This window comes from Grampus griseus (assembly GCF_964374135.1).
Source record: "Grampus griseus genome assembly, chromosome: 9".
NCBI lineage: Eukaryota > Metazoa > Chordata > Mammalia > Artiodactyla > Delphinidae > Grampus > Grampus griseus.
Window position 1 is genome coordinate 63,735,128 of NC_139003.1, and position 13,079 is coordinate 63,748,206.

Sequence of the window (13,079 nt, forward strand, 5' to 3'; positions counted from 1 at the left end):
GGAGTGTCCTATAAATATCAATTAAGTCCATCTTGTTTAATGTATCATTTAAAGCTTGTGTTTCCTTATTTATTTTCATTTTGGATGATCTGTCCATGGGTGAAAGTGGGGTGTTTAAGTCCCCTACTATGAATGTGTTACTGTCGATTTCCCCTTTTATGGCTGTTAGTATTTGCCTTATGTATTGAGGTGCTCCTATGTTGGGTGCATAAATATTTACAATTGTTATATCTTCTTCTTGGATCGATCCCTTGATCATTATGTAGTGTCCTTCTTTGTCTCTTTTAATAGTCCTTATTTTAAAGTCTATTTTGTCTGATATGAGAATTGCTACTCCAGCTTTCTTTTGGCTTCCATTTGCATGGAATATCTTTTTCCATCCCCTTACTTTCAGTCTGTATGTGTCTCTAGGTCTGAAGTGGGTCTCTTGTAGACAGCATATATAAGGGTCTTGTTTTTGTATCCATTCAGCTAATCTGTGTCTTTTGGTGGGAGCATTTAGTCCATTTACATTTAAGGTAATTATCGATATGTATGTTCCTATTCCCATTTTCTAAATTGTTTTGGGTTCGTTATTATAGGTCTTTTCCTTCTCTTGTGTTTCTTGCCTAGAGAAGATCCTTTAGCATTTGTTGTAAAGCTGGTTTGGTGGTGCTGAACTCTCTCAGCTTTTGCTTGTCTGTAAAGGTTTTAATTTCTCCATCAAATCTGAATGAGATCCTTGCTGGGTAGAGTAGTCTTGGCTGCATGTTTTTCTCCTTCATCACTTTCAGTATGTCCTGCCACTCCCTTCTGGCTTGTAGGGTTTCTGCTGAGAGATCAGCTGTTAACCTTATGGGGATTCCCTTATGTGTTATTTGTTGTTTTTCCCTTGCTGCTTTTAATATGCTTTCTTTGTATTTAATTTTTGACAGTTTGATTAATATGTGTCTTGGCGTATTTCTCCTTGTATTTATCTTGTATGGGACTCTCTGTGCTTCCTGGACTTGATTAACTATTTCCTTTCCCATATTAGGGAAGTTTTCAACTATAATCTCTTCAAATATTTTCTCAGTCCCTTTCTTTTTCTCTTCTTCTTCTGGAACCCCTATAATTCGAATGTTGGTGCGTTTAATGTTGTCCCAGAGGTCTCTGAGACTGTCCTCAGTTCTTTTCATTCTTTTTTCTTTATTCTGCTCTGCAGTAGTTATTTCCACTATTTTATCTTCCAGGTCACTTATCCGTTCTTCTGCCTCAGTTATTCTGCTATTGATCCCATCTAGAGTACTTTTAATTTCATTTATTGTGTTGTTCATCATTGCTTGTTTCATCTTTAGTTCTTCTAGGTCCTTGTTAACTGATTCTTGCATTTTGTCCAATCTATTGTCCATTCTATCTCCAAGATTTCGGATCAACCTTACTATCATTATTCTGAATTCTCTTTCAGGTAGACTGCCTATTTCCTCTTCATTTGTTAGATCTGGTGCATTTTTATCTTGCTCCTTTATCTGCTGTGTGTTTTTCTGTCTTCTCATTTTGCTTATCTTACTGTGTTTGGGGTCTCCTTTTTGCAGGCTGCAGGTTTGTGGTTCCTCCTGTTTTTGATGTCTGTCTCTAGTGGCTAAGGTTGGTTCAGTGGGTTGTGTAGGCTTCCTGGTGGAGGGGGCTAGTGCCTGTGTTGTGGTGGATGAGGCTGGATCTTGTCTCTCTAGTGGGCAGGTTCACGTCTGGTGGTGTGTTTGGGGGTGTCTGTGGCCTTATTATGATTTTAGGCAGCCTCTCTGCTAATGGGTGGGGTTGTGTTCCTGTTTTGCTAGTTGTTTGGCATAGGTTTTCCAGCACTGTGGCTTGCTGGTCGTTGAGTGAAGCTGGGTGCTGGTGTTAAGATGGAGGTCTCTGGGAGATTTTCGCCGTTTGATATTATGTGGAGCTGGGAGGTCTCTTGTTGATCAGTGTCCTGAAGTTGGCTGTCCTACCTCAGAGGCAGAGCCCTGCCTCCTGGCTGGAGCACCAAAAGCTTTTCATCCACAGGCTCAGGATAAAAGGGAGAAAAAGTAGAGGGAATTAGTAGAAGTATGAGGAAAGAAAGAAGGAAAGGAGGGTAGGAAGGAAGGAAGAAAGAAAGAAAGAAGCAAAGAAGGAAAGAAGGCAAGAAGGAAAGAAAGGAGGGAGGGAGGGAGGGAGGAAGGAAGGAAGGAGGGAAAGAAGGAAAAAAGACAGAAAGAAAGAAGATACAGTAAAAATAAAATACAGTATAATAAAGTTATTGAATTAAAAACTTCTTATTTAGAAAAAAAAAAAAAAGGGACGGAAAGAACCTAGGACAAATGTTGGAAGCAAAGCTATACAGACAAAATCTTACACAGAAGCATACACATACACCCTCACTAAAAGAGGTAAATGGGGAAAAATCCTAAATCTTGCTGTCAGAGACCACCTCCTCAATTTGGGATGATTCGTTGTCTAAAGGAGGGAAGGTAGGACGGAAAGAAAGAAAGAAAGAACGAAGGTAAAGTATAATAAGGTTATTAAAATTAATTATTAAGAAAAAAAATTTAAAAAAAAAAAACATGGACGGATAGAACCCTAGGACAAATGGTGGAAGCAAGACTATACAGACAAGATCTCACACAGAAGCATACACATACACATTCACAAAAAGAGGAAAGGGGAAAAAATCATAGATCTTGCTCCTAAAGTCCACTTCCTTAATTGGGGATGATTGGTTGTCTATTCAGGTATTCCACAGATGCAGGGTACATCAAGTTGATTGTGGAGCTTTAATCCGCTGCTTCTGAGGCTGCTGGGAGGGATTTCCCTTTCTCTTCTTTGTTCTCACAGCTCCCAGGGCTAAGCTTTGGATTTGGCCCTGCCACTGCGTGTAGATCGCTGGAGGGCGTCTGTTTTTTGCTCAGACAGGATGGGGTTAAAAGAGCCGCTGATTGGGGGCTCTGGCGCACTCAGGCCGGCGGGGACGGAGGGGCACAGAGTGCGGGGCGGGCCTGCGGCGGCAAAGGCCGGCGTGACCTTGCACCAGCCTGAGGCGCGCCGTGCGCTCTCCCGGGGAAGTTGTCCCTGGATTCCGGGAACCCGGCAGTGGCGGGCTGCACAGGCTCCGCGGAAGAGGGGTGTGGAGAGTGACCTGTGCTCGCACACAGGCCCCTTGGTGGCGGCAGCAGCAGCCTTAACGTCTCCCGCCCGCCTCTGGGGTCCGCGCTTTTAGCCGCGGCTTGCGCTCGTCTCTGGAGTCCGCGCCCTCAGCCGCGGCTCGCGCCCGTCTCTGGATTCCGCGCTTTCAGCCGCGGCTCGCGCCCGTCTCTGGATTCTGCGCCTTCAGCCGCGGCTCGCGCCCGTCTCTGGATTCCGCGCTTTCAGCCGCGGCTCGCGCCCGTCTCTGGATTCCGCGCTTTCAGCCGCGGCTCGCGCCCGTCTCTGGATCCCGCGCTTTCAGCCGCGGCTCGCGCCCGTCTCTGGGGTTCGCGCTTTTAGCCGCGGCTCGCGTCCGTCTCTGGAGTTCCTTTAAGCAGCGTTCTTAAACCCCTCTCCTCACGCCCCAGGAAACAAAGAGGGAAGGAAAAGTCTCCTGCCTCTTCTGCTGGTGCAGGCTTTTCCCCGGACTCCCTCCCGGCTAGCTGTGGTGCACCAACCCCTTCAGGCCATGTTCAAGCCGCCAACCCCAGTCCTCTCCCTGCGCTCCGGCCTCAGCTCTCAGCCCCGCCCGCCCCGGCGGGCGAGCAGACAAGCTTCTCGGGCTGGTGAGTGCCGGTCGGCACCGATCCTCTGTGCGGGAATCTCCCCGCTCTGCCCTCCGCACCCGTTGCTGTGCACTCCGCAGCCTCGAAGCTCCCCCCTCCGCCTCCCGCAGTCTCCGCCCGCGAAGGGGCCTCCTAGAGTGCGGAAACTTTTCCTCCTTCACAGCTCCCTCCCACTGGTGCAGGTGCCGTCCCTATTCTTTTGTCTCTGTTCTTTCTTTTGCCCTACCCAGGTACGTGGGGAGTTTCTTGCCTTTTGGGAGGTCTGAGGTCTTCTGCCAGCCCTCAGTAGGTGTTCTGTAGGAGTTGTTCCACGTGTAGATGTATCCCTGGTGTATCTGTGGGGAGGAAGGTGATCTCCGCGTCTTACTCTTCCGCCATCTTCCGCCTTCTCCCTCCATGGTTAATTCTTGATTAGCCACCACTGAACCATTGAAATGTTCTGCTCATCTGATCATTTGAGATCCAGCTAAAAGGTCAGAGCTATGTAACAGGTAACATCAATATACACCCAAACATTTTCTCTTACCAAATTCCAATTCCACAGCCCATTCTTAAAAAGTTAACTCTCACTCAAAATTGCTACTAACATACTTTCTAGCCTTTAAAAACCTGCCAAGGCTCAGCAGAAGTTCTCAAGAGCTCTTCTTGGCCACTAGTTCCATGGTTAGTAGTGATGGACTCAGATCCAACTACAATCCCCAGCCAGACCACAGCGACTAACAACCTTAAAAATCTTCAGCAAAGAGAATGCCATGGTAAAAACCAGCATTAACAACTGCACATACTTCGACATCAGCCAGTAACAGAAATCTAGAGGTTTTCATTTTGCCCATGCCAAAGAGGCTTGAATAATCTTGCCAGTCTACATTTGATTTCCAGTTCTAGTTCTTAAATATGCCCTAGTGTTACCAATGGCCTACACACAAAATAAAAGTGTTTTATTAGAGCAGCTTAAAGTCTTATTTTCAAATTACACGAATACACAGAAATTCAAGAAACTCCTTAAATTCTAATAGTTTATTTCCTATACCCTAAGTTATAAAATTCAGAGTAGAGTTTCAGCATTAAATAGTGACACACATCAAGTTTCAAACTATTTTTTAATCAGTGTAAACCCCATCACAATACACCAACAGGATTTTGTGCGTTTAGAGGGGAAATATTTCCTGGTTAAGTGGAAAATTGTGCGGATGGCTTCTGGAAGACCTTCATTCTAAGCAGCTTTATAGTGAAACATTTCATTTAGAAGTCTGGACCTTCTTTCTTCAGTTTGCTGTAATCTACATTCACTGAGTAGAACTTGGAAAAGAAAAAAGATATTTTAGATAATCAATCAAATACACAAAGATGGTATAGAAGTTTAAGATTATTTTTATTCAGCTTTCTATAGTAACAATTACAGACATTAATTTTGTATTAGGAATATTTAACAATATAAAAGTCATTCAAACAAAGACATTAAAATTCCAGTTCTTTAATAATGGTTTTGGTAAGGTAAAAATATTCAATCTTCCTCAGAAGAGCAGTAGTAGTATAATCTGGTAGAACCTATAAAAAAATTCTTCTATTTCAAGGTGAATAACTATGAATTTCTTCTGATATATACTTCCAATTCTTATGTTTTTACTTCCATCTCCACTACGTACACAGGTCACTCTCCAACAGAATAGAGAAATACCAGTTATCATCCCTATTTGGTTAGGAAAGGGCTATAAATTTAGATGGGAAAGATTTATAGCAATAAAGATTGGCTAGTAATATAAAGTAATACTTTGTTGTGTGTGTGTATCCATAATTTTTAGATACAAATTGGCCTGCTTTGATGGCTTTTCTGTCCATTTTCTCTCTCTCACTTAGACATTTCCTTAATTTCCTAACCCAGAATGCATCAAAATCAAATTCACACCTGACCACCTTTGGTACAAAAGCTTTTAAACAGTACAGTATTTCTGCTTTTAAATAATACTGTATTTTGCAAACTTTGTAATTTCCATAAATTTCCTTATATTCAACTTAAATTAATTTTAGAAATATATCTTACTATCATTACTTAAAATAACTGCCTCTAACTCTCAACAACTTTAAAAAAATGATTTATACTTGATACTGCTCTAGAATTCCTACTGAGGAAACATTAGGATTTATACATAAGCTAAGATTTATACATAAGCTATAATCTTGAGTTTACTCATTCTTGTGCCAAAGAAGACTGAATTGTGCTGTAGTTACTTGGAGACTACATTATTTAACTCCAAAAGAACCAAAACTGCAGAATTATCATCATTTTCTTCAGTTTTTAAGGAAGAAGCTCATAAATCTGTGTCCATTATTTCAAACCCTTTTCTTTATTTCTCCAAACATACCCTAACTTCTTTATCTCTAATTGAAAAATTCTTATTTTATTTGACTTTAAAAAAAAGAAAAATTCCCAGGTTGTGAAGCTTATCCTTGAGATACGTACACAGACTTTTATCAAGTTTATAAACATAAAAGTATGAATCAGTCATAAAGCAGTATTTTTTGTTCTGACAGTGTTCTCCTATGAAGCAACTGAACTAGACAATGAGACTTAAAAAGAAACTAACTGTATCATCTCTTACATATTAACAAAATATTAAAGAGAATATTTATAAAAGGAACTGCAGGTTATATTTTAAGAAATAAATATTTGTTGGGCTCTTCTAATAGATCCCAGGCACTGTAGGCAGAATGCTTTATGTTTATCTTAATTATCACAACCTTACTCATTCTTACTTTATAAAAGAAGACACTGAAGATCAAGTTATATGACTTGCCAGAAGCAGGATCAAGCCCCTACACCCAAGCAGAGTGGAAAGGTCACAGGACCTTTGCTAATTTTCTCAACACTAAGCAGGTTTCTGATGTATTTGCTTTTATTCGGTTCCATGTGCCAGTATCAAAATACTCCGTTGAAGTAATTTTCAAATCTGATTTATTTTTCAGCTTCCATGTCCACATTCCTTTTCTCAATTTAATGGTGGCTACCTTTAAGTTTTTTGTAACAACAGCTGGGAAGGCACAACATATTCTGATCTTGGCTTTGGGGCATTTTATTCAGATGATGTGTTGCTAGGCCTTTAATGCTTAAATCCTATTTTAGTCACCTCTCTTGTTTGTATTAGTTAGCTTCTGCTAGATTGTGAAGTAGCAAAAAATAACCACCAAATCTTAGCGGCTTATAAGAAAGGTCTATTTTTCATTCACATTATATGCCATTTATAAGCTGACTGCCCTGTGTTCTCTTCATTCTAATCCTGGGCTGAATGAGTAGCCCTTAACTGTCAATTTGGTCTCATGACAGATGGAAAAGAACAATGGGGGAACTACACACTGGCTCAGAAGTGGCAGATAGCACTTCCCCTCACTTGATTTGCCAGAGCAAGTCACATGGCCAAATCTGATGTTAATGGGCCAGAAAAAAAATTATCTTAGGTGAGGGGAAGTGAATGATCTTCTGGACCTGGTTCCCTTTTATTTCTGCTTGCAAATGTCCCAATTCTTCTAAACTCATCTCTTGGCAAGTAGAGCCAGCAACAGTCCACAAACATCCTGTTTTCCAAAAATCTTTTCTATAACAAACTCTTTAGGCAAATGGTCTTCTTTCCAAGTAACAGCAGGTGACACCTTATCAAATATTTTGCCATTACACGATTCATTTTTCCAGGCTCTAATACCAGTATCTTAGCTATTCACAGCCCAGTCTATGCTGCACACATTAGTTTTTTGTTGCTGCAACGTTCCATTTCCAGCTCACATGGCCTCATACTGGCAGTTATTTTCATGTTCCAGAACATGATAATAATTAGCTTCATTATCATAATCACCTGAGGAGCTTTCTAAACTACATACGCAGAGACTCCAATATGCTCTTTGGTGTAAGGACTAAAGGTCTGTTTTGTTTTCTTTTCTTTTTTAAAGTTTATTGGATGTGGAATCATTTTCTCCAGAATGGACTAAAATTTATAGGAGAGAAAAAACAGGATGCCAGTGTATCATTTTTTGAGTCAAAATGTGACACAGATTAGATGGTTCACTTCAGCTTCACCAGTGCATTTTTGTTTGTTTCTTGTAGCAAGATCAGTTTAGAGACTTGGAAGCCAAATTATAATCAGAAGGTTGAGTGGAAAGCTTGGAATCTGTAAAAGGTGACAGTTGTCTTAAAAGTTGTTGTCATCAGTAATGACAGCATCCATCTCCATCAAGGAGCTATATCTGCTAAGGGGTCCTGAACACTCCTCGGTCAAGACACCTCTTCTTGAGAGTGCTCAAAGAAACTGCTATTTTTTGATGAAGCAGCCTGGTATAATGGAAAATTCATGGCAAGTTATATACTGTAAATGGGTAAATTGTATGGTATGAGAATCACACACTAATAAAGCTGTCCCCCACCCTTTTTGACATTGCAAGGATTTTTTCTTTGTATGCAAAAATTTTACAGGTAAGTAAAGCTGTGTTTGGGGAATCCATGGTCTCAGATTTTCAACTACATGGATGGACCTTAAGGGCATTACGCTAAGTGAGATAAGTGAGACAGAGAAAGACAAATACTGTATGATATCACTTAAATGGAATCTAAAAAACCTGAACTTGTAAAAACAGAAAGTAGAATGGCAGCTACCAGGGGATGGGGGGGCGGTGGGGAAATTAGGGAGATGTAAAGGTACAAACTTACCACTACTAGATCAACAAGTTCTGGAGATTTAATACACAATATAGTGATTATAGTCAACAATACTTTATTATAAACTTCAAAGTTGCTAAGGAACTATCTCTTAATTGTTCTCAACACAAAAAAGTGATAATTATGTAACATGATAAAGGTGTTAGCTAACACTACTGTAGTAATCATAGCGTAATACATAAATGCATCAAACAACAAGTTGTACACCTCAAGCTTATACAACGTTGCAGGTCAATCATGTATCAATAAAACAAATTAAAAAAAGTAAATGGCCTCAGTCCATGAAGTCATTCTTTGGAAGAGTAGTTTCACAAACCAGTTTTCCAGAAAGATGTTAAAAAGTTTATCTAGAAGGTTTATGGTAAAATGTAAGTTTCAACTGATTTTCATTTCTTCCTACTAATTCTCAGCTGAAATATGTCAACCATACCAAGAAGAAAGAACAGCCAACCAAACTAGCCACTAGATTAGTGCTACTCAAAGTGTGGTCCATGGACCAACAGCATCAACATCATCTGAAACCTTATTAGAAATGCAAATTCTCAGCCTCCGCAACAGATCAACTGAATCAGAATCTCTGGGGATGGAGCTGAAGAAGAAGATGCCTATGTATACTGAGGTTTGAGAACCACTGCACTACACTACCCAAGAACAAAGAAAATATTAAACAAGAACTATACTCTTTTTTTTCTTAGTCGAATCAGTACAATTAAGACATTATCTTCATTTCACATACAGAGTCTAAAGCCTGTGAATAAAATCCTTAGAAAAAATATTTATTAGAAAAATATGCCATTCTAATTTCACAGAACAATCTAGCAATTCTTCTAAGTTCATTGTAACAGAATCTTACTTGCAGATCCAATTTCAAAAAGAACCTACCCCATGACAAAGTTTATTAAAATACAATTTCCAGCAATTTTGAAGCAATTTTGTAGCTTACCTTGTACTGATCATTGGGACCCAGTTTGTTCCAGGGTTCTGGGTTATTCTTTTTGTCCCAACTAAAAGAAATAAAACATTATAACTGTTAGAGTAATAAAACACTATTTAAAACAGTCTTGTACTCAAGAAGCTAACATTTCAAATATATCAATCCCACCTCCTATCAGGTGAAGGACGGTGTTATTTTCATTATGGAGTTGAGAGGATTCATAATAAGCAATCTCACATAATCAATCAGAAAAAGGTACAACACAGAGCCTCTTGGGGCAGTTGTCCTTGTCCCTATCCCTGTCACAAAAAAAACTTTACACTTGGCTTTTACTAGTGTTTTCTATTTCATCAATGAAGTGATATATAGAAAACTGCATAGAAAAACAATGAAACAACCTTTTCCATGCCTGTTCTTTTACAACTTCAGAAAGAAGCATTCCCTATTGTGGAACACAGGCAAAAAACACTTAAACATACCAGCAACCCTGACTGTTTTATAAAAAGTTATTATTATCTCGATCCTCACGTTACAAAATAGGTATAAGCAGTTCTACTCAACCAATGAGAAAATGAGACTCAGAGAAATTTAGATAATTTCATGAACCAGGAAAAGTAAATGACAACAGTAGAACCGGGATCTGAACTTACTGTATGACAACAAATTTCAGGTTCTTTCTACTACTTGATGCTGCCTCCCTAAAAAGGCTGTGGCTCCTGAATCAGTTTGATAAACCATCAAAGTTCTAAACATTTTCAAGCACTTACCTGACATCTGGATTGAACAACGCCAGGCGCAAAACATACAGTGCTGCTCCAGTACCTCCTGCTCCAATAAATAGGAAGAGGGGGATCAACTGGAACCAAAAACAAAATAGACAAGAATCAAGAATCATCTTCAAATACCTACATACTGATAAAAATAAACAGAAAGACTACAGTAGTTTCTACACATTGATTTCCAAGTCTCAAGCCACCTTTTTATTTTTTTAAAAACTTTAACAGCTTTATGGAGATTTAATTTACATGCCATAAAATTCATTAATTTCAAGTATGAAACCACCAATGATTTGTAGTAAATTTATAAAGTTGTACAACCATCGCACGATACAATTTTAGAACATTCTCATCACCCCAAGAATCTCTCATGGCCACTGCAGTCACTCCCCATCCCCCCACCCAGCCTCAGGCAACCACTAATCTGCATTCTATCTCTATAGTTTTACCTTCTCTTCAAACGTCTTTTTAATCTTGTCTTAAAATATGAAAAACTATAGATCTCATATTGAGATAAGATTTCTTATAACTACATTCAAAAGAAAGAAATGTAATTTCCAAAGGATGTAAAGATAATTCTGGTTTAAATGTAGAAAAAGTTACATTCAAATTTTAAATTTTCCCAGAAAATATATCGCCTTCTTCACTTAATATTTATACATCACTCCCATTAAATTTCCCAACTCAAGGCTTGCAAAACAAGCTCTTGGCAAATGACTTAAGCTTGCTTCGATACAGACGTTACGAAAAATAAAAATTCTGTTAAATAAAGGGTCTGAATGAGCAAACAGAAACACACCTATTATAAATACCGGTTTTACGCATAATCTCTGAAAACGTACTGCTACCAACGCTTAATGCGTCGTTAGGCAACTGGGTTTAAGATAAAAATTAAATACTGCGTAATTGATTTTTAGTGCCACAGCACGTTTATATGCAGGGAAAAATGTGAGATTCAAAAGAACTCAACTGCGATTAAACTCCACACTACAAAAATCCTCCCAAATATCAAGACGTCCAGACAAACTGAGCATTCCAAGATCAGGGACCTTCATATTTGCCTCAAAGCCTCATGGTGCAATGCAGTGAATACGAGACTCTAAACAGCACAACAAATAGGGTGCCTGACCTTTCCTGGTCTTTAACCCACACAGCGCACAACTATCCCTCTTGGTCCGACCAACCTGCAAGAGGACGCGCGCCCACCACACTGTTCCAACAGTTTATTTTCCTCGAGAGCGTCCCTCACCTTCCGTGTGCCAGGCCAAACCCCGCAATGCAAGGCCTGGAAGGTCAGAGCTCAAGGTCTTGGGGCAACCAGCAAAATATGACAAAGTGAGACAGGGTCCAGCCCCGAGGAACGGTAAAAGGCTGCGAAGGAGAAAGCTCAGGGGAGGCAGCCGCAACCCGACACAGGATGCACAAGTGAAAACACTGGGAAAGGGTTTAAGAACTTACGCTAGGATGCTTCTTGGCCTGACCGATGATCTGGCGGATCATGGCTGCGGCAGAAGCCTCGAGTCCAGACGGAGAGAACGACAAACTTGCAAAGCCCGGGACTGAACAGCCTTCGCGCCGAGGAAGGGCGGACGTCCAAAGTCAACCAGCACCTCCTACCTGAAGGACCCCTGCCTCGGAGGACGGCTTGCGACAGGAGGGCCCGGATAAAGCTGTCCTAAACAGTGCCTGCTTTGATCCAGCAGCTCTCGCGCCCGCCTAACCTGTCCAAACCAACAGCGTTCAACTGCAAAGTGAAACATTCACATTCCTATGCTACTCATACTTCTGATGGGTAATTTTTTGCGTCAAAAGTAGAATCCTCCGATTGACTACACAGGCACTTGCTCGGTAGGCCCCGTGTTTAAAGAGGGGGCGGACAGGCGGACGCACGGGCCTCGTGCTCTGCGAGCCGGGTCCTTTTACTAGCCTCCAGGGAGCCGGGTCGGCGCGCCGAGACGCTGGGGACGCGCGTGCGGGTCGGGCGCCGGCCGCTGTAACCGCCGCTGAGGGAGCTGCGAGGCGCCTTTGGCTGCTGAGCGCCGGGCGTCTGGAGGGCAGGTCGAGTCTCTAGCCGCCGAGGTCAGCCACTGCGGTTTAAAAATACTGCAGCTGCTTCCTGTCCTTGACTGTCGTTTACGGGCAGAAATTAGAAACTAGTAAATGACTTAAAGATTGCAGTTGTCCTGTCACTGTGATCTGTAAACAGTTCCTGAGCCTCGCTTAAGTGTTCAACGCTGCAAAGACCTTTGCGACATTGCCACTATTCTCTCCCGGGGCCTGAAATTGAATTCTAAAAATATGTTTTTATTGGTCGTGTCGCTACACATAATCTTTTCCTGTACCCCAATACAATTGTCATTTATCTGTTTGTTTTTGTTTTTTAACCCGAAAGTCTTCCCTGAGACGGGCTTTAGTGGACACTCTGAACCCCCTCCAACCCCATAGGTAACTTAAAGCATCAATCAAATGATCACACAAGTAATTGGGCCTGGAAAGAATAGGAAAAGTCACCTCTGAAAAAGTAATGTTAGACCTGAAGGAGTAGACATTAACCGAGTGAAAGGAAGGATGTAGATATACAGAAGAGAGGTAATAGGAGTGACGGTCTGAAACTAAAGAGACTTTTTTGAGAAGCTGAAGGAGGTCTATACGTATGGTTGGAACTTGGAGAGCAAGGTGGGAATCAGATCTGCTGGACCAATGGTCATTTACACAGCATGGGTTTTATGCTGAGAGCATTAGGGAGTTAAGCAAAAGCAAGATGTTGTGGTTTTAAATGATTGCCTGGTCTATGAAGAATGAATTCGAGGAGATAAACATGAAAGGGGAGGGACTGGTTAAGGGGCCATTACAATAGTCCGTGTGAGATAATGGTAGCTTGGACTAGTATAGGGGATGTGATGATGACGAAAAGATTCCAGAGATATTTAGGA

At 41.0% G+C, this 13,079-nt stretch overlaps 1 protein-coding gene across 1 annotated transcript; it reads right to left on the reverse strand.

Annotated features, from left to right (window-relative positions):
• Positions 1–4,817: 4,817 nt before the first annotated feature.
• Positions 4,818–11,764, reverse strand: NDUFA4 (NDUFA4 mitochondrial complex associated). Its single transcript, XM_082662490.1, has 4 exons — positions 11,605–11,764; positions 10,138–10,226; positions 9,380–9,440; positions 4,818–5,033 (listed from the first exon to the last, which is right to left on the reverse strand). Exons 1-4 carry the CDS (start codon positions 11,644–11,646, stop codon positions 4,977–4,979), a joined length of 249 nt encoding a protein of 82 aa, XP_082518616.1. The 5' UTR covers positions 11,647–11,764; the 3' UTR covers positions 4,818–4,976.
• Positions 11,765–13,079: the final 1,315 nt, after the last annotated feature.

Excerpts from the sequence above, each read along its gene's own strand:
- NDUFA4 (XM_082662490.1), bottom strand. The coding sequence starts at position 11,646 with ATGATCCGCCAGATCATCGGTCAGGCCAAGAAGCATCCTAGC. Across the intron at positions 10,227-11,604 it reads AGGCCAAGAAGCATCCTAGC|TTGATCCCCCTCTTCCTATT; the intron begins GTAAGTTCTTAA and ends TTTTGGTTCCAG. Across the intron at positions 9,441-10,137 it reads TTGTTCAATCCAGATGTCAG|TTGGGACAAAAAGAATAACC; the intron begins GTAAGTGCTTGA and ends TATTTCTTTTAG.